The sequence below is a fragment of the Mya arenaria genome, chromosome 3 (assembly GCF_026914265.1).
Source record: "Mya arenaria isolate MELC-2E11 chromosome 3, ASM2691426v1".
In the NCBI taxonomy this organism is placed as follows: Eukaryota; Metazoa; Mollusca; class Bivalvia; order Myida; family Myidae; genus Mya; species Mya arenaria.
The window spans coordinates 18971306-18997717 of record NC_069124.1 but is presented as its reverse complement, the minus strand read 5'-3'; the positions used below and the strand labels follow the sequence as shown (position 1 = coordinate 18997717).

Here is a 26412-nt window from a genome sequence, read left to right as displayed (position 1 = left end):
GATTGTTTCAAGTGTATTTTTATACAGATACTGTACATAAACTAGCATTCAATCGGCATCAATTGAGCAAAACAATAAAACAAATGATGTGGTAATAATATGTAATGTTTATTTTTACATTATTTGCAGCGAAATCAGCACTGTGACACATGTTTAATTCCACGACATGACACATAGCTCAGGTCCGGAAAGACCCACTTTGGTTACAAGATGACTGGTTATTCCTATTTCTTGGAATCGGGTAAAAATGTTGGAAAAATAAATAATCAGAAATAGATGCAACCAGTCAACTTTACACACACACATATCAATCATCTGATGGCAGGAAAATATGAAAATCTGAATTGAAATTACCATTTTTTTGTACACAAAATGCAACAAAAATGTCAACATACGGCAACACTTAAACTTTCTAAAACTCAACAAAGTCACCAAAACTATCCAAGTTCAACTTGGGGATAACTGAATGTTTCAATCAAAGAAACATGAACGTAGGTTACTCAATCTAACTAAATGAGAAATTAATTGTCTCCCTTGTGATTGGACAAGGTATTGCACATTTCAAAATATCTCTAGATAAATTTGAAGGTTTGATCCTGCCATCTTTATGAAACATTCTGTAAGTATCGTTTAAAGTCACCGTCTATAATAAGTGGCAAATTATTATGCAGCTCAAGACATTATATTTCTCTTATAAACTTATTTTTATTGATCATTAATCCTTTAGTTAACGGAATGACTATTTAGTAATTACATGCTCTTAAACTTTATAATTAACCTATTTCTATGTAACTTCCAGCAATAAAATAATCAAAATCATTGCCTCTCAATTTGGACTTTCTCCTGCAAGCCTAAATAATATTGTAATGTCAACAGTATAAAAACATACAGTCAAAATGAAACTAAATTTGAATAGAAAACTGAAGATCAACAAATATAAGAAACCATTTGGTTGGTTGCCGTTTTTACTAATTAAATCACAGTGGTGGTCACATGTCAGATTTGAACCAATCAGCTATTTACACAGGCATTTTAACCAATCACAGACTTGCATTTAAAGAATCCGGCTTTCATGTCTTACATGTATATTAAATCATATTTTCGTACACAAAAATCCTTTTACACCCTCATTAATCTTTCTTATTTATTCCATCTTGCAACAAATTATTAGAGCAAATATTTTTTTATTTTAAGAACATTTTTTTTATACAAATTAACCTGGAATTGCATATCAATGCAAACAGCATGTACACTATAAAATTTAATAATATAACTTAGTATGTATCAATGTACAAAGTGCTAGTAGAAAAAGACAGCTATAAAAGTAATGACAACAAGTTTCATTCATTCAATGTTACCGAGAAGGGCACACACACATTGACAAACTACACAGATAACAATACGCCATCTACCTGCAAAGGGCAGAAGTTGTACATCTATATGATAACAAATGACTTTCTGGAAATTATTAACAAAACAAAACACAATAGTAATAAGTATTGAATTCAATGAATGAGACATGAATATTTATATGATGAACTTGAAGAAATGGTATTTGTACAATGTCTATTGTAAATAAAATAATTTTTCAAATGTTTCTTTAACACCACGTTTTTACACACAAACTCACAGTTTGACACTTTGTTCATATTTAAGAACACAAAAAACACAGAAAACAAATAGGAAACAATCTCTAATTCAATATATTACATACAGGAACAGGGGGAACTTCTACCAGTCTTAAATTAATAGATTCCATAAAGCACACAAAATGATATCAATGGACACTAGGAGTTACTAGAACTCTGAAATGAATGAGTGATGTCAACCATCGAACGAGTCCTGCTACAATGTCTCGACAAACCGCGACAACTGATCTTGGGCTGTTAATTGATTCACTTCATTGTCCTGTTGTAAACTATGGCCAAGATCTAGGGCAGGGTTCTGCACTTGAGGCACAGAGTTATGAGATTGTTGTAACTGGGATAGCATCACTGAATCGTTCATTTGATTATAGTCTGGCATGCCTGGATGCGGTGACTGATTCGGAGGTATATGATGAGGTGAACTTTGCGGTTGCCTTGGAGACGGATTGAGCTGTTGTCTCTGTGACGGGGTGGGCTGTGGTGAACGGACAGTCTGATGTAACGAGGATGAGGGTGGCGAGCGCACTTGTTGCATGATGTTCGAGTTCACACTCTGCTGTGAGAGCATCTGCGGACTGACAGGCTGCCCGCCGGCCATTTGTTGCTTCAGGTGCGCCTGGTGTTGTTGTACTTGATGCATCATCTGGTGGTTCTGGTTCTGATATGGCATCGAGTCACCCTGGAAACGCTGCTGTTGCTGCTGACCGTACTGTCCCATTGGCGTTCGTTGTGAGTTAAAAGGAGCTGGCTGGTTGAAGTGGCCCATTTGTTGCTGCTGAGGTTGACCCATCTGTTGACCCTGCTGCTGACCAATCTGCTGCTGCCGCATTCGCTGCTGCTGCTGCCAGATCATCTCAGAAGTCATGTTTGGGTTTTGTTGCATGTTTGCCATGCCCTGCATCTGGGGATTGTTTGGTCGTGGCTGCATCTGGCCAGGAGGCATAACGCCAGGCTGTTGGCCAGGGGGATTCCTCTGCTTGATGAAAGCTGCCATCAACTGGGGGTATGACTTGAGGATTTGGATCACCTGCTGCTGTTGCTGGGGCGATGTAGGAGACTTCAACGTCCTAAGAAGCTGTTCCAGGGCCTCGTTTGGGGCTCCAGGACCCTGGGGCCGTTGAAGCATTTGTGGGGGCCTGTTAGTGTTCATACCGGGATTCATGCCTGGGACACCCTCGTTCATATTAACCATTCCAGGATTTGGTACAGGCATTCTCTGTGGCATGGTCCTCATTTGTTGGCCCATGATCGGCTGGCTCTGGAAGGTTTGCTGCATTGTTGACTGAGGCATGGTCTGAGGCTGTTGTTGGGGAACCTGCTGGGTGGGCTGGGTCCATTGCGGAGCCATGGTGGCCTGAACCTGTGGTTTCCCCCCAGTAGCTGCAGCCTGAGGGGGAGGCATGTTGCTAGCCATGGGTTTACCCTTACCCAGACTGCCTGCCTGCCTCTGCGCAGCCTCCTGGGCTTGCCGGGCAGCCTGCATGGCTGCTGGAGGGGGTCCCCCAGCTCCCTTGCCTCCACCCACAGATGGAGGGTTGGACAGGGGTGCGCTCGAGGCAATTGCTGCTGGAGCTGGCTGGGAGTTCCTCTGCATTGAGGCCATGCGCCGCCGCATTAGCTGTGCCTGCTGAAGTCTTGATTGTAATTCCTGCTGACGCAACTTGTGCTTGATTTGAAAACAGAATGGCACTTGACACTTTTGTTCGTTACAATGTTTTGCATGGTAGCAACACAATGCGATCAACTGTTTACAGATTGGACATCCAGAGTTTGTCTTTTTGCGACACACTTTCGTGTGCGCCACAACTCGTTTCATTTTGTGACAGCTAGGAAGTCTGCAGTTAGCATCCCTGCACCCGCAGGCGTGCACCAGTGACTGAATACACCGCTGTATGGACTGACGGCGGTTTTCCTGAGGATCTTGCTTGCCATTGCCTGATGACCCATCGTCCAGATCGAAGCCAAGACGATCCATTTTATGGTTATGGCCATCTTTTTGGTAACATGTGTTACACAAGTCAAAGTCCTGAAAAGGAAATGAAAATAGTTTAAACTTTTGAGTAATTTTGATTTTGAGTTACCGGTAAATTTATGATAGATCTCAATTACAATTTAAAAAAAAAATCTGCATAATAACTTGCTCATTATCAACCCATCCTTAACTTACTATACTTGTTTCAAAGCCGCTTCTTTCTTATAAATGCTTTCAAGCTATTTTTCAAAACATTTTATTGTATGCACTAATATGTTCTCAAGGAATTTTTACCAGGTTAAAAAATGAGGGCAAAAACCATTGAACAACCAGTTAAACCAGTCAATAAGAATATTTGTGAGAATGAATAATAGAACAATATATATATGTTTAATCTTTACAGTGTTTTTCTCTAACTAAAAGGGGTCATGGCAAAAGACATATCATACAAGTCAATTTCAGTCTGTACATTTAACATCAATTTCCTTCATCATAGATGTCAATGTACAATTATTGCATCTTCCTTCCTATACATGTGTATTTTAGCATTTAAATCAAGGTAAGCAATATTATAAGCCCCATTTCTAGAAATGCTTTATCACTGTACAAAATTCTGGCTTGTTCCCAATTCACCTGCACTATTTTTCACAATTCGAAGGGCCCAGGCCCCAGGCCCCATTCATAAAAACATTAGGAAAAAACACAATGAGGCTCATAAGTAAAGCTGTTACCTTGTGAAAACTCACCGTGCAGACAGAGCAGTGCCAACGTGTCTCAACTTGAGCTTCGCACGTGTTGCACGTGTATACGAAGCTCTCCTTGCCCTGATTGTGCAGCTCGTACAGCAGTGCGATGGAGGAGAACTTTGCCCGACGTAGAGACGAGAACTCATAGTGCTTGTCGCGTGCCAAGGTAAGGAGATTGTCTCTCCCATCCATCAGCTCACAGCTCATGTGCGGATCAGGGTCTACGATTTCTGGCAGGTTCAAAGCTGCCTGCTGGGTTTGCAGTCGAATCACAAAGAACACCTGAGGAAGATTTATAAAGGTTTAAACTATTGCCCATGTTTTATAACAGCAGTGCAAAGCGGATGCCAAATTTTTGGTGAAGGGGAATGTTATGATAATAAATTAAACATGAGTGATGGGCTTTGTAAAACACATGCAAACATGAAAATGTTTTTTAGTAATTGCCCAAGGTTTAAGATATTCACTGACCCTGCAAATAGCCAGGTTTGGTATTAATTATACAACATCAAAACTTTGAATTTGTTACCATGTATTAGAATAAATATACATGTAATTTGTAAATGCAAATAAACCTAGTCCCAGTGATTTTTTTTGGAATTAGTTTTACTGCCAGTGCCTTGCAAATTGGGAAAAATACAAAATGAGGCCAAAACAGCTAATACAATGGCAAATATACATGTTTTTAACTTCTTTATGTATACATTATGCTGCGAAAGAGTAAGTCTTGTCATGATTTTGTTTATATTTGAAGAAATCCATTGCTTTTTATTCATAGACGAAATCTGCATTGATCAAATTGGGGAAAAAAACGATCAAATTGGGAAAAAATAATATTTTTTTTGGAAAATGGACAGTTTTTTGCAAGGGGAATCAGCCTCAAGAAGGCAGTAAATTGCACCATAAAAAATCACTGAGTCCAATTTTCCAATCCCAATCAATCTCATCACCACTAAGAAAACAAGAATCAAACATACAGTTCATTTGTTAAGAAGATGGCCCAATTATCAATATTTTCCTAATCTAGGCTCTTACCTCTTTATGTTTCTCCATGGTAGAGTATAGTTTTTGAGTGAGATCATTTCCACCAAGCGGCAGGTTGAGTTTCTTGCAATTTGACTTTCTTTGGCTATTTTTGTTATTCTTGCTCTTCTTTTTCTGGCTTTTGCCCTTCTTCTTGCCACCAGAGTCCTGTGAAACATGATAAATATTTCATATCTATTCACTCTTCAGTCATTAGCAATATAACATGACGAATCTGTTTTCAAGAATTTACCTATCACTTCAATGCTGGAAACTCATTACAATTATAAGCCTTAAAACAATGCATTGTTTGGCCTTCAAGTACTCTGACAAATGACATATATTCAAACATTGCCTTTTACAGAGGAAAGGATGTTTAATTTGCATCAATTGACACACATTCAAACATTGCCGATTACAGATTTAATTTACATGAAGTAATCAATGACCATGTGCCTGACAAACAGATAATTACCATCTGTTTACCCATTAAGGCCATTTTCTTGTTTTCTATTCTCCTTTTATTATTACTTTATTATCCTAGGATTCTTACCACAACTGAAGAGTCCTCGCATTCCTCAGCACCCGCAGACCCATCTGCTTCGGCAGCTGCAGCCTCGGCCTCTTCTCGTTTCCTCTTCTCTTCCTCCTCAGATTCCTGCTCCTTGATGACATCCTCCAGAACGTTTGGCCAGAAGTCACCCTCAAAGTATGGCAGGTCTGTTACCTTGCTGACATTGTTTTCTATGGAGTCCTTGTAAATATCCTGTCACAAAGATGAAAATAAATTCTTCGTATTATTGTACTGGTTGAGAAGCAGTTTCCGACAGTTTTTAAACGTTTTTATTGAATTATTTATACGTGTTTAAATATATACTAAAATTGTTCACATTTTATATAACTACAGCTCAAGCTGCTATTGTCGATATATTTCTTACATGTGTGACGTCACATATAGTGTATCTAATAGGGGCGCAAAGAGGGTACTTACATTGTTCTGATTAGCTTATGATGAGAAGCAGTTTCCGACAATTTGAATGCGGGGCATATTTAAGGTGCCTGTTGTGTGTTTTTATTTTCCGTTTATTTAATAAACTTAAATATAAGACTGTAATAAGAGAAATTTTATTTAATTTTCCAGCATTTACGAAAAATTTAAACCTTAAAATTTACGACATTCAATTCATACTCGAAATCAGGCAGAGACTGAATATCAATGATTTTTTTTATTCATTTCTGATGGAAACTTGTGTTTGTATACATTTAAGTGAATGTGGATGCGAAACAAGCATGACACCAGTGTTCACAAATATGTACACAATGATCATCGTTTGTATAAGTCAATTAAGGAAAACCTTGTAGCTATTAATAGATATGCAAATTAGGTTCACACGCATGCGCAATACGCTGCGCGTGCAGATCCCCCACGTGCAAGTTTGTATACAAAATGAAAAATAAACATTAAACATTAAATAATAATAAATGTTTCTTACGTGTCTCGGTAAGAATTTCAACTTTTGATTGCCTAGTTACCATATAGTTGAATTGCAGTACCTTCTTTATGAAGATCTAAGGAAGGTACGCGAAAAAGCGATTTGTCGGAAACTGCTTTCCGTCAAACTGCTTCTCAACCAGTATGAAACAAATCTTTGAAATCAAAGACTCTCTGTTCAATAATCTTGTAATAAATGTAAAATCTACACCAATAATAAGCTCTTCCTTACATTTGACATGCTTGAGTTAATTATTTTCCATTTCAAAAACCTTCAACATATCAATCATATCCAAGTTTCAAACAAAACATCGCAAAAATAGAGCAGATCATGCAATATATCCTTTTTGTTTCTCCTACCTTATAATCAATGACTATCCTTTCAATTAGGGCTTTGTCCAGCATTTTCTTGTACCACTCCTGCAGCCGTTTGGGTTTGGGAATTTTCTGCTCAGGTGGGTGACAATGGAAGATGTAATCGTCACCCTCACTGGGAGGGCAAGCCCAGATGTGCGCCCAAACAAAGCCCAGGGACTTGGCGTACTCCAGGTAGCCGATGAGGATTTCGTGGTACACAGCGGTACGCAGCTGCCTGGGCTGGAAAAAGTGTACACTGTCCAGGTATGAGATGTAACAGCGCCTGCAAGGAGGAGGGAACATTTTATTTCTAAAAGTGTACGGCAAATTAACAAAGACAATAATTAATTTCAATCAATACATGTAACACTCCAAAAAGAAATAATCCATGAATTTCATTCAAACAACTACATTATTATTTTAATGCAAAAAAAACTTTATTAAACAAGTGGAAGTTAACAAGAGGAATCATATCATTGTCTGAAGCCATTTTTCTTATCATTGTAATCATAACTTTATTTTGCAATGAAAAACAAAAATTAATTTATGACAACCATCAGCATGGGTATTCTTGTGTGTCGGTGAGGTAAGACCAAATTAACTTTTATTTATGGTTGTCTTATCATACAAACATTTCAGTCTGAATCACTGGTGTTTAAACTTGGTAGTTTAATGTCAATTAAAGCTGTAATTATAATCATTCTAACCTGGTGTTTGGGAATTTAGCATTTGAGCCATACTCCTGCACATGCATGCCAAAGAAGCAGACATCCACTCCATCAATTTCTTCAAACACGAACATAGACTTGGCCTTGTATGGGAAATCACCAGGGAACTCCTGGTTAAACCTGAAATTGTAACATTGTAATTTATAAGCAAGAGGAAAATGCTATTTCAGATAATTAAATTTTAAGGGTCACACTTTTGGGGACGGACATGGATGAAATAAATTTTGCGTGAAATGTGCAGAAACTGCTTGTTTCAATAAAAATACATTATTAACTGTTAAAAAAAATGCCCTTTCTTTCTTAAAAATGGAATTGAAAATAGATTAATTATTTTACTAGGCTTTGATAATTCTGTTCAAATGAGTATCAATAAATTGCTACCATGTGTTGTTTGTTTATCAAGGTAAGAAAAATGACTCAATTATATAATTAACAGTTTAAGACATTATCAGCAACATGAAATCTGAGAAGGGGACCTTGAATACTGCAATTCAATGAAAGGTCTATGCTAACTATATCATGCACTCTATTGTCCTCATGCCAAGGGCTAATAATTCATGATTCATTAAAGAAAATTTTCCATCATATTATTATAAGTTAACATCATACAATTTTCAAACCAAAACTTTGGTTCAGTTAGTGATTTTCCAGTAAATGTAGTAAAAATTAAAGAATCATTTACTTTGCTTTCATCCCCGGCCGTACTTCAACCTTTTTCTCTGAACTAGATAGCACTTTAATGAATACTTCACCAGCACCCGCATCTTTCTTTTTCAAGAAAGTGTTGATACGATTCTCCAAGTAATTGCCCAGCTTGGAACCAGGTAAACCTACAAAAAAGTACATTTCGATACAAACTCATTCTTTAAACTTCTCATTGACAGTATCTGGCATTTGTGTGCTTGTTTGAATGTTGTTATGGAAAGATGGTCTCAAGGTTGTCCACTTAGCTGGTTCTTTAATGCATATTGGTATAATTCAGGCACACTGGCTTATCCAAACCATATGACCTGGTATATAGGGCCAAATAATGTGGAATCTCCGGGTTTTTTTTTAAATTATATGAAAAGCAGATGATGACAGGCGATTTTTAAAGCAAAACACTGTTTGAAAAAGGGAAGTACAAAAAAGTGCTGCAATTTTATTCCAAATAAGGGCCAGAACTGTCAAAAACTTACGTTTAGCTGTATATTTGTTCTCTTTTCGTTTTGCCCCTTTAGTTTTTAAACAGTTTTCACAAGTGAACCTGCAAATATAAATGTACAAAATCAAAATTTGGTATGCAATCAAAATTATTTACTCATATTTTTCAAGTTAAAACCTTTCAATTTAAAACTGTTTTTAAAAATAATTACCTAATGTCAGAATTACTTTTTAGAAAGACACTGATCAACAAGACAACTTATTCTTCACTGAGTAATTATGTGAAGGATCCCCAGATCTTCATATTAACATTTCAAAAGCTAACTTCAGTCCTTGTAAAGTACCTACCCATTATTCCAAATAGGTTCAAAATGTAGCACACAAATTTTATGGAGTTTTCTTCCACACTCATCACAATCAACAAACCTGAAAACAGAAAGTACAAAACCTGTAGTTCTAGTTAAAAAAATGGCTGCAAATAAAACTTAGTTAGCGCAATATAAATCATTAACATTTTCAGTTTTTCCTTATGTTTCACTTAAATGTTGTAATGTTTGAAAACAAAAATGAAATTGATTACTATGGATTTTAGGAAACAAAATTTGGTTACAAAACAAAATATGTCAGTATGACATACTAGTAGTTTTTTCATATTTTTTCTGTACAACAGTCTGATGCAAACAATGCGAAGTCAGAGTCATCATCGTTTTGGCCACAATGCAAATACTGCGAAACTATCATAATCGTGATTGGGTGATTATGTGTATTTATCCAACCGTACCTGTTTCAGTTTCTTAGTAATCGCATAGCATGTTCCAAAAGATAAGATTGGAATTGGAACATTTGGAAATTTCATTTGAAACCTGCCAATGCTTATCGCAAAGGTTAAGATGATTTTTTTAGCTTTTAAAATCACACAATATACAGTGGTAACTACAAAGGGTGGTTACCCTACATTACACTAGCGAAACTGATTTATCTCTTCACTGAATTGATGCCAAACGACCCTGATATAAATATTCACATGTATGCCAATGGAAAGATTTACAGTAAAAATTTATGCACATGGAATTGAATTTAATTTATTCTATTGTTACACGAAGTGGATTATTATCGGGCTTAGCCTTCATCTCATATAGCGTCATGTCAATTTTAATTACTAGTTTGTCTTTAACAAATAAAACTAAATACTCACGGTTCCATTTCTAGCACATCATTCTTCATCTTCTCAAACTGACTTTTAGGAACTTTCCTGTAAATTCAAAAAAACATGAGACCTACAATCAAAACAATAGTACATATTATGATGTTTCAATTTTTCAGAAATATCTAGATCTACTGTATTATATTGTGTACAGGACATATTTTTTTAACCCGGAATTCGATTAAAAAAAATGTCTGCGTCCTATCCATAGTATTAGGCATTTGACTCTCTTTTTTGTAGTCCACAAAACTCACAACAATCAATGGATTAAGTTTTCTTCGGCAGTGGAAAAAGGGATAAGGTAAACATCACTTGGGTGATTCAAATAGTTCATTATTTTACTGGTTTAATATTGTGATAGTATGATTCTGTATTAAAATAATCAATAAACATGCATATTGTGAAGTCGCATCATTGTGTACTGTCAATGTGTGAAGTCTTAAAATAGTTGAATATACAAGCAATTACAAACTGTTATGACGGCAGTGTTGTAAAACCCATTATACCACATGTTTGTTATACTGAGCTTAAGGTGTTGACATGTTGATAACATTTACGTACAAAATACGGCTGTTGGTTTTAACAATTCCTGATAACAAAGAGTGACATAGGGATAGCTATAATTGTTCTTTTATTATTTATCTCCACGTGCTGTACTAATTCATAACTTTTGCCCTTTTCAAAATTGAATAATGACAAATATGGTTGCTGCTGGTTTTGACATCAATTGAATTAAGGTTATTATCTTATTTTTCTAACATTTTTTGGCCTGCATCCTATCTATGCTAGCGTCCTATATACAGTAAAACACAGTATACACAGTGTAATATAGTTTTTTAAAAGCAACCGTAAGCTATTTTAAACAATTTTCAATCATTTTTTAAAACTTGTAAGATCTTATGCAATTTTGATCCATTTACATGTGTATGTATCATGGTCCAAATATGAGCACTGCGACATATTGACTTGCTTTGCTGGCTTCCTGTTTTTGTTCATAAAGGGACATAACTTTAACAGCCTAATACCTACTTTCAGCCTAGCATTGTAATTTGATTTTTGTTTTTGCAATCAACTTATTTGTGTTATTACCACAATTTTTGTTATAAAAGTGGTCTCTTACAGGATTAAGAAAAAGCACTAAGTATTTTTTATAAACAGATGAGCCAAAAAAAATCATTGCTGTGAAAACTAGGTCCATCAAACATGCAACAAACATTATGAAGTTTATCAAAAAGACGGGTTCTAAAAGTCTTTTAATATTGATCATTCAACCGTTGGGTTAATTTATTATTTACTTCAACTATCAATTTGAAAGTGCTCGTACAATACTATTGTTGATTAGATATCATCTATGTCTATCCAACTTACACAGAGGGTTGCGAGGGGTCATCCATTAGCTCAATCTCATCACCCTGTACGTCGAGGAAGCACTTCTCACAGTATGTGTATCTATCAGAGAGAAGGGCACTCGTATTCGTTCTGTACGACCGTCCGTATGTCCCCAAACATACATACACCATACATGCGTGAAATAAAATGGGAAAGAAAAAAGCAAAGCATGAGGATTTGATTAAAAAAAATAAGCAATGACAGTTTCTGCAATAGAAAGATGATGTAATTAGGTTGCAAATCAGAAAACTGAAAACAAGTTAAAACAGGTTATATTGCTAAAAAATAAATGATACTTTTACCTATCAAGCTAATAACAAGAACTTTGGGCATAGATAGTTTTAAATAGTGCTCTAATTTGAACATTTGATGCTTTATCATTGTAACAAGCATTTTGTTAATATTTAACACAATTTTTGTTTATAATGTCTGTGCATATTAAACATGAATGAATCCCTTTAATTCAATATTACGTTAATCCAGTTGGTCTTATACAAGAACCCATATTCTCATTTTAAAAATGCTTAATCATCAGTGTATTGTGAAAAAATCTAATTGATCAAAACAGGAAAATAGTTATTAAATCACCATTCTTATTTTGATAATAGAATGATGAACACAATTATCAAGCATTTTAATCAAAAGAACTGCATGACAGGGGCGAGAATTGCTGAAAGCAAAAATATCTGAACTGTAGAACTGTTCAGGAAGCAGAGTAAGGACCATTCGAGGATCATGGTCTGTGTTATGAACATTGTGTTAATTTTTAAGACTGGATAAATCTTTAGGGTCTTTATTGAAATGCCCACAGTAACGCGCTCAGTTTCAATCAAAAAGTTTCTCACCCCTGATACTTAGGAAATCCGTAAGTTTCATCCCTGCTACTTTGGAAATCCGTAAGTTCCACACCCCTGATACTTTGGAAATCCATAAGTTTTTCACCCCTGATACTTTGGAAACCCTCAAGTTTCTGACCCCTGATACTTTGGAAATTCAGAAGTATTTCACCCCTGATACTTTGGAAACCCTTACGTTTCTGCCCCCTGATACTTTGGAAATTCAGAAGTTTCTCACCCCTTATACTTTGGAAATTCAGAAGTTTCTCACCCCTGATACTTTGGAAATTCAGAAGTTTCTCAACCCTAATACTTTGGAAATCCTTAAGTTTCTCACCCCTAATACTTTGGATATCAGAAATTTCTCACCCCTTTAATGTATTAATTGCTTGTTAAAATGATCAGAAAGCCATGGTGGTAAAGCTGTAGCCATGAGTGAAAATGGAAGCACACAAAACACTGATGATGAAAATTTAACACCACAACCGTTAAAATAATTGACTTGTTTCTTCAATAGTTTAGTATTTATACAGAGTTCTCAATAACAACCAGCTGCTGGCCAAAACAAACTTTGAGATGGTTCAACCGAAATGTATTGAGAACCCAGTTGATAACAAATAATACTGGTAGTATTGCTAAGTATTCAAATCTCATGTGATAATTCTGGTCCTTTTCACTGATCAAAAATTTAAACAAGTCATTGTCAAAACTCTTTGACATGGCCTAATAATACTTATCCTTTCTTTCAAACTGTTAACCAAACTTATTAACACTCATTATTTTTATGATAATTAGCAAGTGAATTTCACAACTCGAACAACACAAGTGAGTAAATCAATATGATCATATTATACATTCTTGAAGTCAGTATTAGCAGTACCAACATTCTACAATGTACAAGTATAAGAAGCCCTTCAAATGCATACTGACCGGTTTTGAAATGAGTAGTAGATGGCCTCGCGTGATATGGTACACAGCTGTTTGCCAAAACAACAGAGCACCTGCGGACTGAAGGACTGCTTGATACCGCAACAGTAACCCAGCGACTGCATCACGCTGCTGATTTCAGCTTCAAACACCTCTGACAACTGTAATATACAGAGAACCATTGCATCGAATATTTCATCACCATGCCCCAGCATTCAAATCCATTTAAATGAGATTTATCATTCCTCATTGTGAATGGAAATAGTATTTACTCCATTAGCGTAGTGGAACTTTCCAATCAGACCAATAAAACAATTTTTAAAGTGTGATAAATCTGTCAAACTGGGCATATGGCAAGATTTCACCAGCCAAGTTTTAGATTGGTGCAGTATACACAAATTTTGGCCGATTCTCCACTTTTTTCTTTGTTTTCTTTTACCTATCTCAATTTATTTTCTAAATACAAGCCTACAATATTTTCCCCAAAAATTTTGGCTGCATTGTTTTGGCCAAAGATACCATGATGTGAACCATTTTTTTTCTTTTAAATACTTCAGTTTACTGACAGAATGTTCATCAACATGTACCATACTGAACTTACCTTAGTGCAGTACTTATAAACTCGGGAGGACTTTTTGTTGTAGACCCAGGCATTGTCAAACATGAGCCAGACGTCATCCACATATTCCCAGGGATCCTTGTACTGACCAGTGTCCAGTTTTTTCTTGATAGTCGACAGGTCCATCGGTTTACGAACAATGTCATAGTAGTCCTGAGATATAAATAAAGCATGTACTATTAAGCCACATGTTTTAAAAAGTTTAGGTGGAAGTTAAGATGTTGATTCATACCAGTGACCTGAAGATTTTTTAGCATCGCCTGTGATCATTTCTTTGTCAGTAGGGAAATGTCTTACAGAGGATTGGTTGCCAATTGTTAAGCTAGAGCTGAAATGCCAGACTGTCTTCAGTGCTTTGCTTTCACCCAATATGGTTTCCTTTGCCCTCATATATCCCATCTTGGGTCACCTTCTAACCCCGTAACTTACAATAGCCACAAGCTTATTTCAATAGTGGAATTTCAAATCAAACTGAGTCATACCGGTATCTGTAGAGCAACAGGGTCAACAGGTAGTCTGAAGGGCAGAGACTCTGGGTCCTGCCTGTACAGTTTCTCCAATGTGGGCATAAGGGCTTGACGTAGCTCATCTGGCTTGAATACTGAAAACACATAGTGGTGAATATATATATTTGGAACAATTTTTTATATATATATATTTGGTTAAGTAAAAATAGAAATGAAAGATTTAGTACAATTTTGTTACAAATGGTTTTTGGCAAAAATTGCACAGCTAATGTATGTTTAGAGCAATACTTGACCAACATGTTAATTACCTAAATGCACATCAATGAATGGAAGTGACATAAAAAATAGACCTGTTCCCATTTAACTCTTAACATAGCATGACACCACATATGGAGAAAAGTTAATCACATATAGCATTCAAAGCCAGGTGCTCACTTTTCTTTGACCGAGGTTTGGCAGGGGCAGGGGACTGTACAGGCGTAGATGACGTGGCATTACTCGTCGGGCTGGGTTTTGCATCCTCACCGGTGTCCATGGGCTCTGCCTTGGGTGTGGTCACTGACCCGGAGTCCACACTGGACATTTCTTCCTTGATGTGCACTGAGCCAGGCTCCTGCTTCACCTGGGCGAATAAGATGTAGTTTATTGAATAATTTTTTATTTATACTAGTACATTACTTTATAAGTGCATGGGTCAAATTCAGCAATACACAGCATGTCTTGACATGAGAATATTTTTCACATACTTAAAATTGGCTTTTGAAAGTTAGAAATATAAGATTTAACTTGTCAATCATAACTATGAACAGTCTAAGTTAAACTCTTTCTAACTCCAATCTGATTAAACTTACAAACCAACATCAAGAAATCTCTTTAAAACTATAAACAAAACTTAAGATATTCAGCTGACATGGTTGAATTTGGTTTCGCAAAAAAGATATTTAATTTGCTTTTATATGAAGCTTTTTGCACTGCAACTACATATTCATCTTTCCAATAAACATGTTTCTTGATAAAAAATATATACTATTTATTAAAAATTTCAATAGAGGTTTGAACTGGGTCTCAAATATGTCAACTTTTAGAGAGCATCAGTATTAGATTTGAAGAAATTAGTGTGAGCTTGAAGATAAAACTAAGATACTTTGGCAAGATGGAAATGTACCTACCTCACTTTTAATCTCGGTCTTAATTTCAGTCTTGATATCCTTCCCCTTTGATGCAATGCTAGTTATGGCCCCTGAGCCAGACAGTGATGTGACCACAGATGTGGTTGACATGGTTGGTCCCTGCTCGGAGGAGGCGGGGTGGGGGGAGGACAGGACTTCAGACAGGGTCTGGGGCTGCGTGCTCACATCCATCGTACCCTCCAACTTGATCTTTCTGTCCTGGGCGGTCAGGGAGGCAAGAGAATCCTGCTATAAAAGGAATAGGCATCAATAATTGATCCAAGCATATGCAAACAAAAACTATTATGTGAATGCCAAGGTTAACTTACATATATACCTTTCTATAAATGTATTACAACAGAAAATGTTGTGTATGATGAACAATGACAGATAAGAAACTTAGTATGTTTATATATTTTTCAATGACACAATGAATACAAGTCTGATAATGATCATGATCAAAATAAGGTAAAGAAGCATGGGCTCTCACCATACTCATAGTAGTATATGACATGGAAGATGGAGATGAAAGCGAGGTCAAGGATGTAACAAGACTATCGGTAGAGGACCGTCCAGACATTGATGCCAGGTTGTTACTAGCTGGGAGACTCTGGGGAGGCTGTGACTGGACTCCACCCATCTGCTTGCCCGCTCTCACCCCTGGAGACATTACACGTAGATTACCCCCCATCATGTTGGGGTTGGAGACCTGCTGTTGCAGCTGCTGCTGCACGTGGGGCAGCAATGGTTGTTGTGGTTGCTGCTGCCGCTGCTGTTGTGGGTGATTCATCATCTGACCTGGCATACGTGCACCACCCAGTGGGTCGAACTGCTGTGAGTTGATGCCAGCATTCATTTGCTGGGGGTTGGTGGGGTGAGACATCTGAAGTAAAATGTAAGGTAAAAAGCTACATACACTAGTAACATGGAAACCTTTGTTCAACTGAAGATCAAGCCAGAAACAATTGAAAGATGGTCCTCTAAACCTATTTTGAGTTTCTTTTTTATACTTCACTTCAAGATGAAATATGTTATGAGACCCACATTGCTAAAAACTTGTTTCTAAATACAAGACTGTCAGATCACAATTCAAGTCCATGCATTAATCAATAAGGCTTGAGAATACACTAGTCCATTAAGAATACAAGTACATACCAGCGGTGGTGTAGTTCTGGGATGGCCTGGCTGCATACCGGGCATTCGGGGTCCCATTCCTGGTCCGACCATATTTTGGTTTACAAACTGGTCAGGCACCTGGTTCCCCATACCAACAGTGCTAAGAGCGTTTGCCATTGGACCATCTGTGATATCAAGCATAACAGTTTAAGCACTGACAGCGTCTTATAGCATTGCCATATTCCACTGATAAACAAAACTTCAATACTTCAATTTTAGCGTAAAATAATAATACAAACATCAGACAGATGGTTACAATTAAAAGCGTTTTGAACATAAATTCTGTTTTATCCAACAATACAAACATACAAGATGTTAAGATGATGACTTATCTAAAACTTCATCCCAGGGTATTCTTTTAAATAGTCACATTGAGTTAATCCCTTGAAATGCTTTAGGAATGTAATGTGACCTTTCTCTTTATTGAAGATGCTATTGAAACTACAGGACAAGCCAAAAACTTACTGTGATCCAGTTATATATCAAAATGACAATTATTCTGATCAAGTTAAAAAAAGCAGTTTGTATTAATTGGATCAACAACATTTGATGTAGTGACCTAGTTTTGACCCGAGATCCTCAAATTCTTACTATTAGGAATTATAAAAGCCAACCAGACAATCATTCAACAAGAGCTTTGCTTACAAAAGTTATGCTATACTATTCTACATACTGGAGTTTGGTCCAGGTAGAGCACTGCCGTCACCCCCTGGTACTTGTGGCCCCCCTCTGGCCTGCTGCTCCCTGCGCTGGAGTCTCTTCTCCTCCAGTTCCTTCTGTATCTTGTAGATCTTCTCAGCAAGGAAATGGTAATACTCCTCCTGAATACAGTGATTAAGGAAATTATAGCTAGTCTTATTTTAGAAATTGCTAGTAAATAAATTATATGTGCACTGGTTGAAACAAGAAACACCAACATGTCTGAATAATAATAAAAATACTGACAAACACTGTAAAAGAACGAAGGAGAAATAAATAGCACAAGCCATGAAGCCTTCCACTGGTCTTTCCAAGTTTACAGTGTTCCAGTTATACTCAGGACCCAACATGGTAAATTAGCCTTTCTTGTGGTTAGGGTTACATCTCGTCCTAAAGCGTTTTTATTATCATTGGGAAATCGTGTTCAAGTAATACCGGTATTCATATAAAGCTTTTTTAACGACATATTTAAACACACAATGAATTTTTTTATTATAAGTGTTGTTTTTTTACCAACATACTATATAAACTTCTTATAACCCCAACGGTGGAATCAGCTGGAAATGAAAATAAATAATTGATGGGGTAACATGATTCTTACCCTACTGTTTGCTGTTTCATACATGTCCCCTTCCACTTTTCTGGCATATGCCACCAGGTTGTTCATCCGTCTGTCCTTGAGTGCAGCCGGATCAGGAGTGGGAAATATAGCCTGAACTCTGAATAATATGCAACAAAAAGATCTTTTAATTTTAAGAATTGAGGTATGAAGTTTGTATCACAATTATAAATGTTTTGAAATACACTCTAGGAAGAATTACTGATCATTAGATTTTTTTTTTTTTTGCCATAGCTTGACATGTTCAGTTCTTAAAATTATACTAGCTCACCACAATATGAATCATAAAACTGAATTGGTTTAACTAGCCCTAAAACAGTTCTACTGTATTTCTACCTTTGGGCTAGTGCGAATTTCAGTCACTGTAATACTTGTTCTTGAGTAAAAGATAACATCAATCATCATAATATAACTTCATCGGTCTGCTGAACAGTACTACTGATTTGCTTCTAGTAACATGCTACCCTGGTCAGCTAACTGTTGTATCATGAAACTCAAACTTCTAAAGCAAATGTTCCACACATAAACATGGTCTGTTAACTTAAGGTCAATAGTAAACGACAATATTTGAAAGATTTTTAAAATCTCTTACAGCTTGTAGACAAGATGGTTTCTCAGGTCTTGTGTAACACTCTGGTGCCACTCTTTCGTTCCCCGATTTGTCTGGGCGCTAATCTGGAGACCATCGCCACTCGTCAATGGGGTTGAGTTCAACACCCCAAGGGGGTTGTTCTGGTTCCCCAACAACCCACCTGCTGTTGGCAGACCACCGCCCATTCCCATGTTCACTAAAGAAGAAGACAAACAATGTTGCATCAGGGTATTTTTTTAGTATGTAAAGAAAATTACCTTTGCCCTTAGAATTTTCACATGGTTTTTCACACATTCGGAATTTGTGAAAAGTACTTCTGCAAGTTGAATATACTACTTTAAACTACAGTACACTCAATGAGTTAGATCAACTTTCCGTTTCCCTACACGGATTTTCGCTATTGCAGCCAACACAATGAATTTATCGACTGTCCACGTTCGTCGGAGTTTGAATCTAAGGCCTTTGGAGGGTGATCAGTCGACCGAAGAATTACGAATGTGACTTCCTCAGATGGGTTAACTCCGCGGACAATTGATAAGAATTTAAGCTAAAGTATTTTTTTTTATTAAAAATTTCATAAATGCATCAAATTTATATCCTGACTGAATACACAGCAAGCCTTCACCTATTCAGTAAAAAGGTTAAGCTTTAACACTTAATTATCTCAAAAAAGAAAGACCTCCCCTCCTTCCATGATTACAGTTTCAGTTCTTACCTTGACTATTGGCAGTGGGTCGTGCATTAGCACCCGGCAGCGTAGTGGCCTTGTTGCCATTATATGGCAAGCCCAGTGCCGCATATGCTTTCTGTAGTTGGGCCTCATTCATATTGGCAGGAACATTAGGGCCTCCTGTGCTCAAGCCTGCCGGAGGCCCAGCAGTGGTTCCTGCAGCATTTGGCTGGTTGGTTGCCGCTGCTAAAGAAGAGCAATAAGACATTAAGTATGGGTTAGTGATCTGGTATTACAAATTTAATCTAAATGAGTGAAAGAATGCAGGAATAAATTTGTTTAATTTGAAATATGTGAACTATTGATAATAATGAACTGATAATCATTGAAACTCCATTAGGTACATCATTAATGTTGACATCATAGCCCAATAATTCTTTAATAAGTTTATCTTTTATTAACACAAAAGAAATATTTGACACCAAAGGACTAGTACAACATCATGATGAACTCACAGATCAGTAGACAAAATGACATGGAAAGGTATCAGCAGGTTTTATTAAATTATAAAGTCAATTTCAAGGAATAAAAAAGCAGCATTTGAAATTCCCAAGATATGGCCCGGACAAACTCCCATTATCAAAAATCACTAGATAAGGGGTTTCAGGGAAGATAAAAAAATGAATGCTGGGCAGGATTATGGTTCTTGTGTAATGCACTTCATCATATTGCCATCTAACTATATTTTAAGTTTTATTTCAATCCAATCACTAGTTTTGAAGTTATGGCCTGAACAAGCACCAATTACGAAAAAGTGGTTAAGGGGAGACAACTTATTAAATGTGCGTGACAAGATTACAGTTCTTGTGCACTGCACTTGGTCACATTGCCATCTTTCTATAAAAGTTTTATTTCAAACCCATCAGTAGTAACAAAGTTAATTCTTCCTATAAGGTTTTGACGGATGGAAGGACGAACGCACAAAGCGGCAACTATATGCGCTCTCTTCGGGTAGCATAAAAAGTTTACACTTACTTATCTTACTTGCTGCAGCAGCATTGGCGTTTGCATTAGCTCCCGGCTGTTTCTGTCTGTCAGAGGCATGCTTCAGTGGCAAACACACTGGACAATCATTACGCAAACAGTTCTTCCAGTGTGTGATGATCTGACGGGATGATGCACAGTGCGCAACTGGAAACATGATTCAAAATTCATATTTGATTCAATTTTGTTTAGATTTTGGACACTACAAATTCAAAGCAAGAACTATTGACATAAATATTGTTCAAGTATTCAGGTGGTATTCCTGGGCCTTTTCAACTTCTTTAGCCGGGGCCTAAAGTGGGCTACTTCTTCTTTTCAATATTGTATTAAGATAATTTCAATGATTTGTTTAAGGTAAAACCTGAAAGTCAATATTTGGAAACTTCTTTTTCAAATTTCCCGTCTAACTTGAATTGTTATTATGAACATGTTAATGATTAATTTCTGATCAGAAATTTACTTTCAATTAAACAACAATATTATGTTTACCTTGGCAGGACTTGCCGGCATTGCAGGTTGTCATATGGTTGAGGACATTTTTCATGGTTCGGCAGTGTGGAAGGGTGCACGCCTCGCCGTTGTTCTGCTCGCGCCGCTGACACTTGTGTGCATGCAACAGTAGAACCAGCTGCTGCTGTATGAGCTTCCTCTTCTCAGGGTCTGCGGACTGAGGCTGAGCTCCTGCAGCCTGGGCTGCAGCTGCAGCCCCTCCAGGAGCACCAGGGACCCCTCCAGTGTGGGGCACTGGCTGTGTTTGGGGGACTTGTTGCTGTTATAAGAAATTAATCACAATTTTTTTCCTCTGTAAATTTTCAACAGCATACAAGTTTTATTTTGCCTTCCACGATAAGGACACACAGATTTACACTGTTAACGTGTGTGATACATTTTTAAATCTGTATAATTGTACTAAAGATATATTGCAGTTTCTTTCATTATTTAAGAACCATTGTGATTCAATAAGCAGTTATAAAACATAATATTTATTACAACAAGAGCTGTCACAGTATGTGACGAATGCCCCCGAATGTGACATTGACCTACGAACAAGGTCAGTACATGAAAAGTTGATCTTGCCTTTATGTGTCAAATACATATGGCAAGTTATTTTAAATGTCCTGAACATAAAAAAATACCACCCATACTTGACAACCTACACTGTTATGTCCTTATATTCAGAATTCCCTTGTGAATAAACACTTAGTGTATCTTTCACCTTAGAGGTAGGGACATGGGTCTTTTACAGGACACGTCGGCTTCGTATGTGGAACACATGTAGCAAGTTATTTTAAAATCTGTCCATACAAGGGAAAGTTACGGCCCGGACACGACAACCTATACCCTATGTCCTTGTATGCAGCACTCCATTATGAATAAACACTAAGTGTGACCTTGACCTTTGAGGTAGGGACACGGGTCTTACACGCGACACGTCCTCTTGGTATATGGAACACATGTGGCAAGTTATTTTAAAATCTGTCCATACAAGGGAAAGTTACAGAGCCGGACGGATGGACAGACGGACGTAGCGATTTTAATATGCCCACCTTCGGGGGCATAAAAAGTTAACTAGAAATATGAAACAACCCCTCAATTTTGATTCATTTTTCCATTTTCTTGATGGCTTTTGCTAATATCTAGCATGCGTAAATATTCAAAATACTATTACTAAGTCAGAAAAATGAGCTTCAAGATAATAACTCCTACTCTATTTTCTCCCTTAATCAAAGCATTAATGACCATTTAAAAATAATAGAAAAATCAAGATTGGAAATATAATATTGTGAAAGTTGTCTTCTCTATTTTATCTGCCTTTGTCCTTGGTCAAGCTTTTTTTCTTCTTCTTTTCTAATCTATGTTAGACTACAGTAGAAGTTATACAGTCATTAAAAAAGCAATTAAGTTTAAAGCAAGCATTTTGTTAAACAGAGATGTACATGTACATTTAGTTACACGAATCTAGTTACACGAATGTCCCAATTACATGTGAGTGTTTCAATCATCTTTCTTAAATCTCAATTCTAACCTAAGGGAACAGTAATTTCAGGGTTACAGGTATTTCTAAACAAAAAAATATTTTGTGGAAAAACTTCTACGAACTGATTCAATTGAGGAGTTTAAAACTCGCCAAAACTTAAAACTAAAATCTTAACACCAAGAGACACACACAACATGCACTATACTTACAGTGTTAGGGATATGAGCAGACATGCTGTGTGGTGGGGAGGCCATGGAAGAGAGAACAGTTGATGGGTTGTTGTTTGTGTTTGCATTGTAGTTAGACGTTGCGGCGGACAGGGGTCCCCCCGCCCCTTGGGGAACCTGGTTATATCCCCCGTACCCACCACCACCTACAGGCCCGTTGGGCTGAAAATAAGGTACCAGTGTCGCAAGTTTGTCAACAAATGGCATCCATGTTACACTTAGTGTTGTCTAGTCTACCCTAATCCTTCTTAAGTAACATTCTTCAAACTGTATGAGTACTTGACTTGATCTTCAAGAAGATGCAAACTGATTGTAGAAACTGTTCGCGAAAAATATGACAATGAATCTTTAATCAAATAACCATAAATTAAACACTCAAAAAATGGTCAAAATAAGCTCATGTCCCTAAGCCCTGCACTGGTAAAGTGCTTTCTGGGCTTGCTTAAATTCTTGTTTTGTATAAGGATTAGGTCTTGTTCATCTTATAGTCTAATTTCAATGACTATCTCAAGTGTTTGAAGTTGTTATGAACTACAATAAAATTATTGAATTATTACATAAATCCTCCTTCCACATGCAGAAATCAAAACTATCGTGAAAACATGCAAAATCATTAACTTGGGTCATAAAATCTAAAAGCAGTCTAATCTAACTTGTATATAAACAACTCACTGTATTATGTTTAATTTTACTAAAGCAAAAGTTGAAAACTACTTAGCATTGGCAGGGTTCTCAATAAGTTTCAGTTGAAACGTCTCAAATAGTAAAGTAACCGACCAGTTTCTACTTATTCTTCATAAAATTCTTTAAGTTTTCCAAATTTGAACCGGCCGAATTGCCATTTGAACCGTCCATTTTGGCCCGCAGCCGGTTCTTATTGAGAACACTGCATTGGTTATTATCAGGTTTTTACCAAACTTACCTTCATCATTTGCTGCTGAGAATTGGGGACCATGCCTGCGTGGTCCATTGGTTGTCTTGCTAGTTGTGGATTATTCAGCGTCCCCAACAAGTTCTGTTGAGACATGCCTAAATTTCCGAGGCCCTGGTTCATAGTGTTGCCAGCGTTTGACATCATCATGCCGCGAACTTGAGGCTGGCGAACACCACTCATGGAATACTGAGGTCCATTTAACATTTGATTTTGTGGATGTGGTATACTGTTAACACTAAGAGATGACATTGAACTGGAGTAGATCATATTGTTCGGCACAGATGACATTGGCATGGATGATAATGTGGATGATGTCGAGTTAGCAAGAGAGAATGAGGAACTGCTAGACACAAATGCATTGTCAGATAAATAAGATGATAATGGCTGTCCTTGCTTGTTTTGCACAAGTCCATGAGGGGGTGATTGTAAGTTATTTGAAAGAGGACTTTTCACTGCATTATTTAATGCTGTATTGGTCATACTGACATTTGTATTTGGGAGACTGCTGCTGACACTACTGCTGGCTGGTGTTGGCACATTAGACAGTAACTGGGACAGTTGTTGGTGTCTCTGACTTGCACTGTCATGCGAATGGGATTGCTGATTCCCATCACTGGTACCATTCTGTGTTGTTCCATTGTCTGTACTCATTAACTCATCCGGCAAGTCAGCAATACTGTCTAACAGGAGATTAAATTCTGCAAGAAAAAATGAACATGTATTGGTTTGAAAAGTATCATTCAATAACAGACAGTAAGTCTAGAAATCAACCCAGCTATTTCAGAAAGTCATGTTTAAACAAAGAATAAACTATATCTTTTTAAGGCCAATCTATTTCAAACAAATACTTCTTATGCAATAGTCAATTGTAACCACGCCCCCACCCCCTAGTCTGGGGAATATTGAGGACTTTTGGTTCTGCCAAGCCCAAACAAAATCCCCGCCCTGCGGAGACGAACTGCTGGTGAACTGCCCGCCAAATACCCCCACGCCGCAGGGACTCTAGGTAAGGCCCATTCCCCACTATATTTTGCGCCAAGACAAAACCACTGCATTCACCAGGCACTGCGGGTCCACCTGGAAGGTATAACATGGCCCATTTCCCCGGCTATCCCTGGACCTGGGTTACAATTGACTATTGCATTACATAATCAAGTTTTAAGTTTGAATGAAGATTGCAAAATTTCCAAGAATAAATATGAGACTGATGGATTGCCAAGCTCAACATTCTAGGTGTCGATTCTTTAATATATTAGTCACCGACTCCTGGACTTCCTTTAGTGTGAGTATATTTAGGCGAAGCTTAAGCAACTTCCAAGATTCCCATATCCAATATGGCCTTAATCAGCGCACAACAAAGCTCAGATAGCCAAAAGGAATGACAACCGGACTGCAGACTGGGATATATGATCTTTTAATCTTGGATGTTTTGACTACAGCTTATTGGGGAGAGCCATATAATCCAGCATTTATTTATTTCATAATTCACTGTTATGTTTCACTGCACCAGTCAATTTTAACCATGGCCCCAGGTCCAGGGAATAGCAGGGACTTTGACTTTCGGTCCAGCCAATCCCGGGTAAAATTCCTGCCATGCATCCAAACTGCTGGTAACGTCCCCTCCAGATGTCCCCACACCCCGGGAAACCTAGGTAAGGCCCATTTCCCGCTATTTTTGGAGTGAAAACAAAACCACCACATTCACGTGGCACAGCAGGACCACCTGGAAGGTAAAAACACTGCCCATTTCCCCACTATCCCAGGTATACACCAGGATCTGGCGGGCCGTGGTAACAATTGACTGGTGCATAACGCATTTGTACATCATGAAAATCAAATAGGCACCTCATCTCAGCCTTAGTTAAAAGAAATACAGAAGAAAACAATTCCTTAGCTACTTTCTAAAATATATGATCAGTGTACATTTTCAACATAAAAGTAAACATGGTCTATTGTGGAACTGGTGCCAAATGATATGATCCCTTTTAAGTGAAATCTCCTCAACCAGGAACAAATATAAATAGACATTCCAATGAAAATTATGACACCTGCATGCAAAACTATGAGCATGACATTGTGTAAATTTAACTTAAAAACGAAAAAAGTCTGCGATCTCATCAGAAATTCAGAGATCAAGGCTGAGAAATGAAACTGAGGCTGAGTCCGCAAGTCCAAAACATAAACAAAGCAGATATTCTTCCGCACTGCCATCGCACAAAACTTAACATTTTTAAAATAAATAACAGAGAAAATGCATCGTTACCTGACTCACTGCCACTTGGAGTAAGAGCAGGAGATTGCAATTTTGGCCTCTTGTTTGGAGGACCATCTCCGGCGATGTCGGCCATTTTCTTTTTTGGAAAATCGGAAAAATCCCAAAATACGACAAAACAAACACTGCCTGCTCAATCCATATTCACTATTTTAACAATCAATTTTCACATTATCCATTTAGAAACAAAGAAGTCAAGATGAGACACATAGCTCTCGTTTACGTGCTCCGGATTTTCCAAAAATACTAGCACAGTTCTTTTCAATCACAAAGCCGGGGACACGTTTGGAATTATCCTCACATTTTGAATAATCACTGTCCAAGATAACAGTTAGTCCTTTTAAACTGTTGATTGAACTTCCACTGTTCCACGAAGGCCTAAAATTCCAGGTGAAATGACAAGATATTCTTTATTTTCTGATTTAAAATTTAGAATTTTCGGACCAAACCTTCTAAGATGGCGGCTGTTGATGAAAAGTTTTA

At 37.3% G+C, this 26412-nt stretch overlaps 1 protein-coding gene across 3 annotated transcripts; it reads right to left on the bottom strand.

Moving 5' to 3' along the window:
- LOC128228969 (histone lysine acetyltransferase CREBBP-like) lies at positions 1-26412 on the bottom strand. 3 transcript variants are annotated; one of them, XM_052940567.1, is made up of 27 exons: positions 25921-26412; positions 23646-24355; positions 22706-22885; positions 21008-21287; positions 20510-20665; positions 19520-19720; positions 18805-19000; positions 18195-18312; positions 17568-17715; positions 16874-17019; positions 16209-16601; positions 15719-15967; positions 14985-15171; positions 14565-14683; positions 14065-14235; positions 13467-13624; positions 11680-11790; positions 10303-10359; positions 9456-9533; positions 9143-9210; positions 8647-8794; positions 7944-8084; positions 7240-7519; positions 5941-6153; positions 5400-5555; positions 4365-4646; positions 1-3672 (listed from the first exon to the last, which is right to left on the bottom strand). In XM_052940567.1, the coding sequence occupies exons 1-27, from the start codon at positions 26003-26005 to the stop codon at positions 1846-1848; spliced, it is 6858 nt and encodes a 2285-aa protein (XP_052796527.1). In that variant the 5' UTR covers positions 26006-26412; the 3' UTR covers positions 1-1845. The 3 variants fall into 3 exon arrangements, with proteins under 3 accessions (XP_052796527.1, XP_052796528.1, XP_052796530.1); XM_052940568.1 differs by having other exon boundaries at positions 11680-11760; XM_052940570.1 differs by lacking the exon at positions 22706-22885.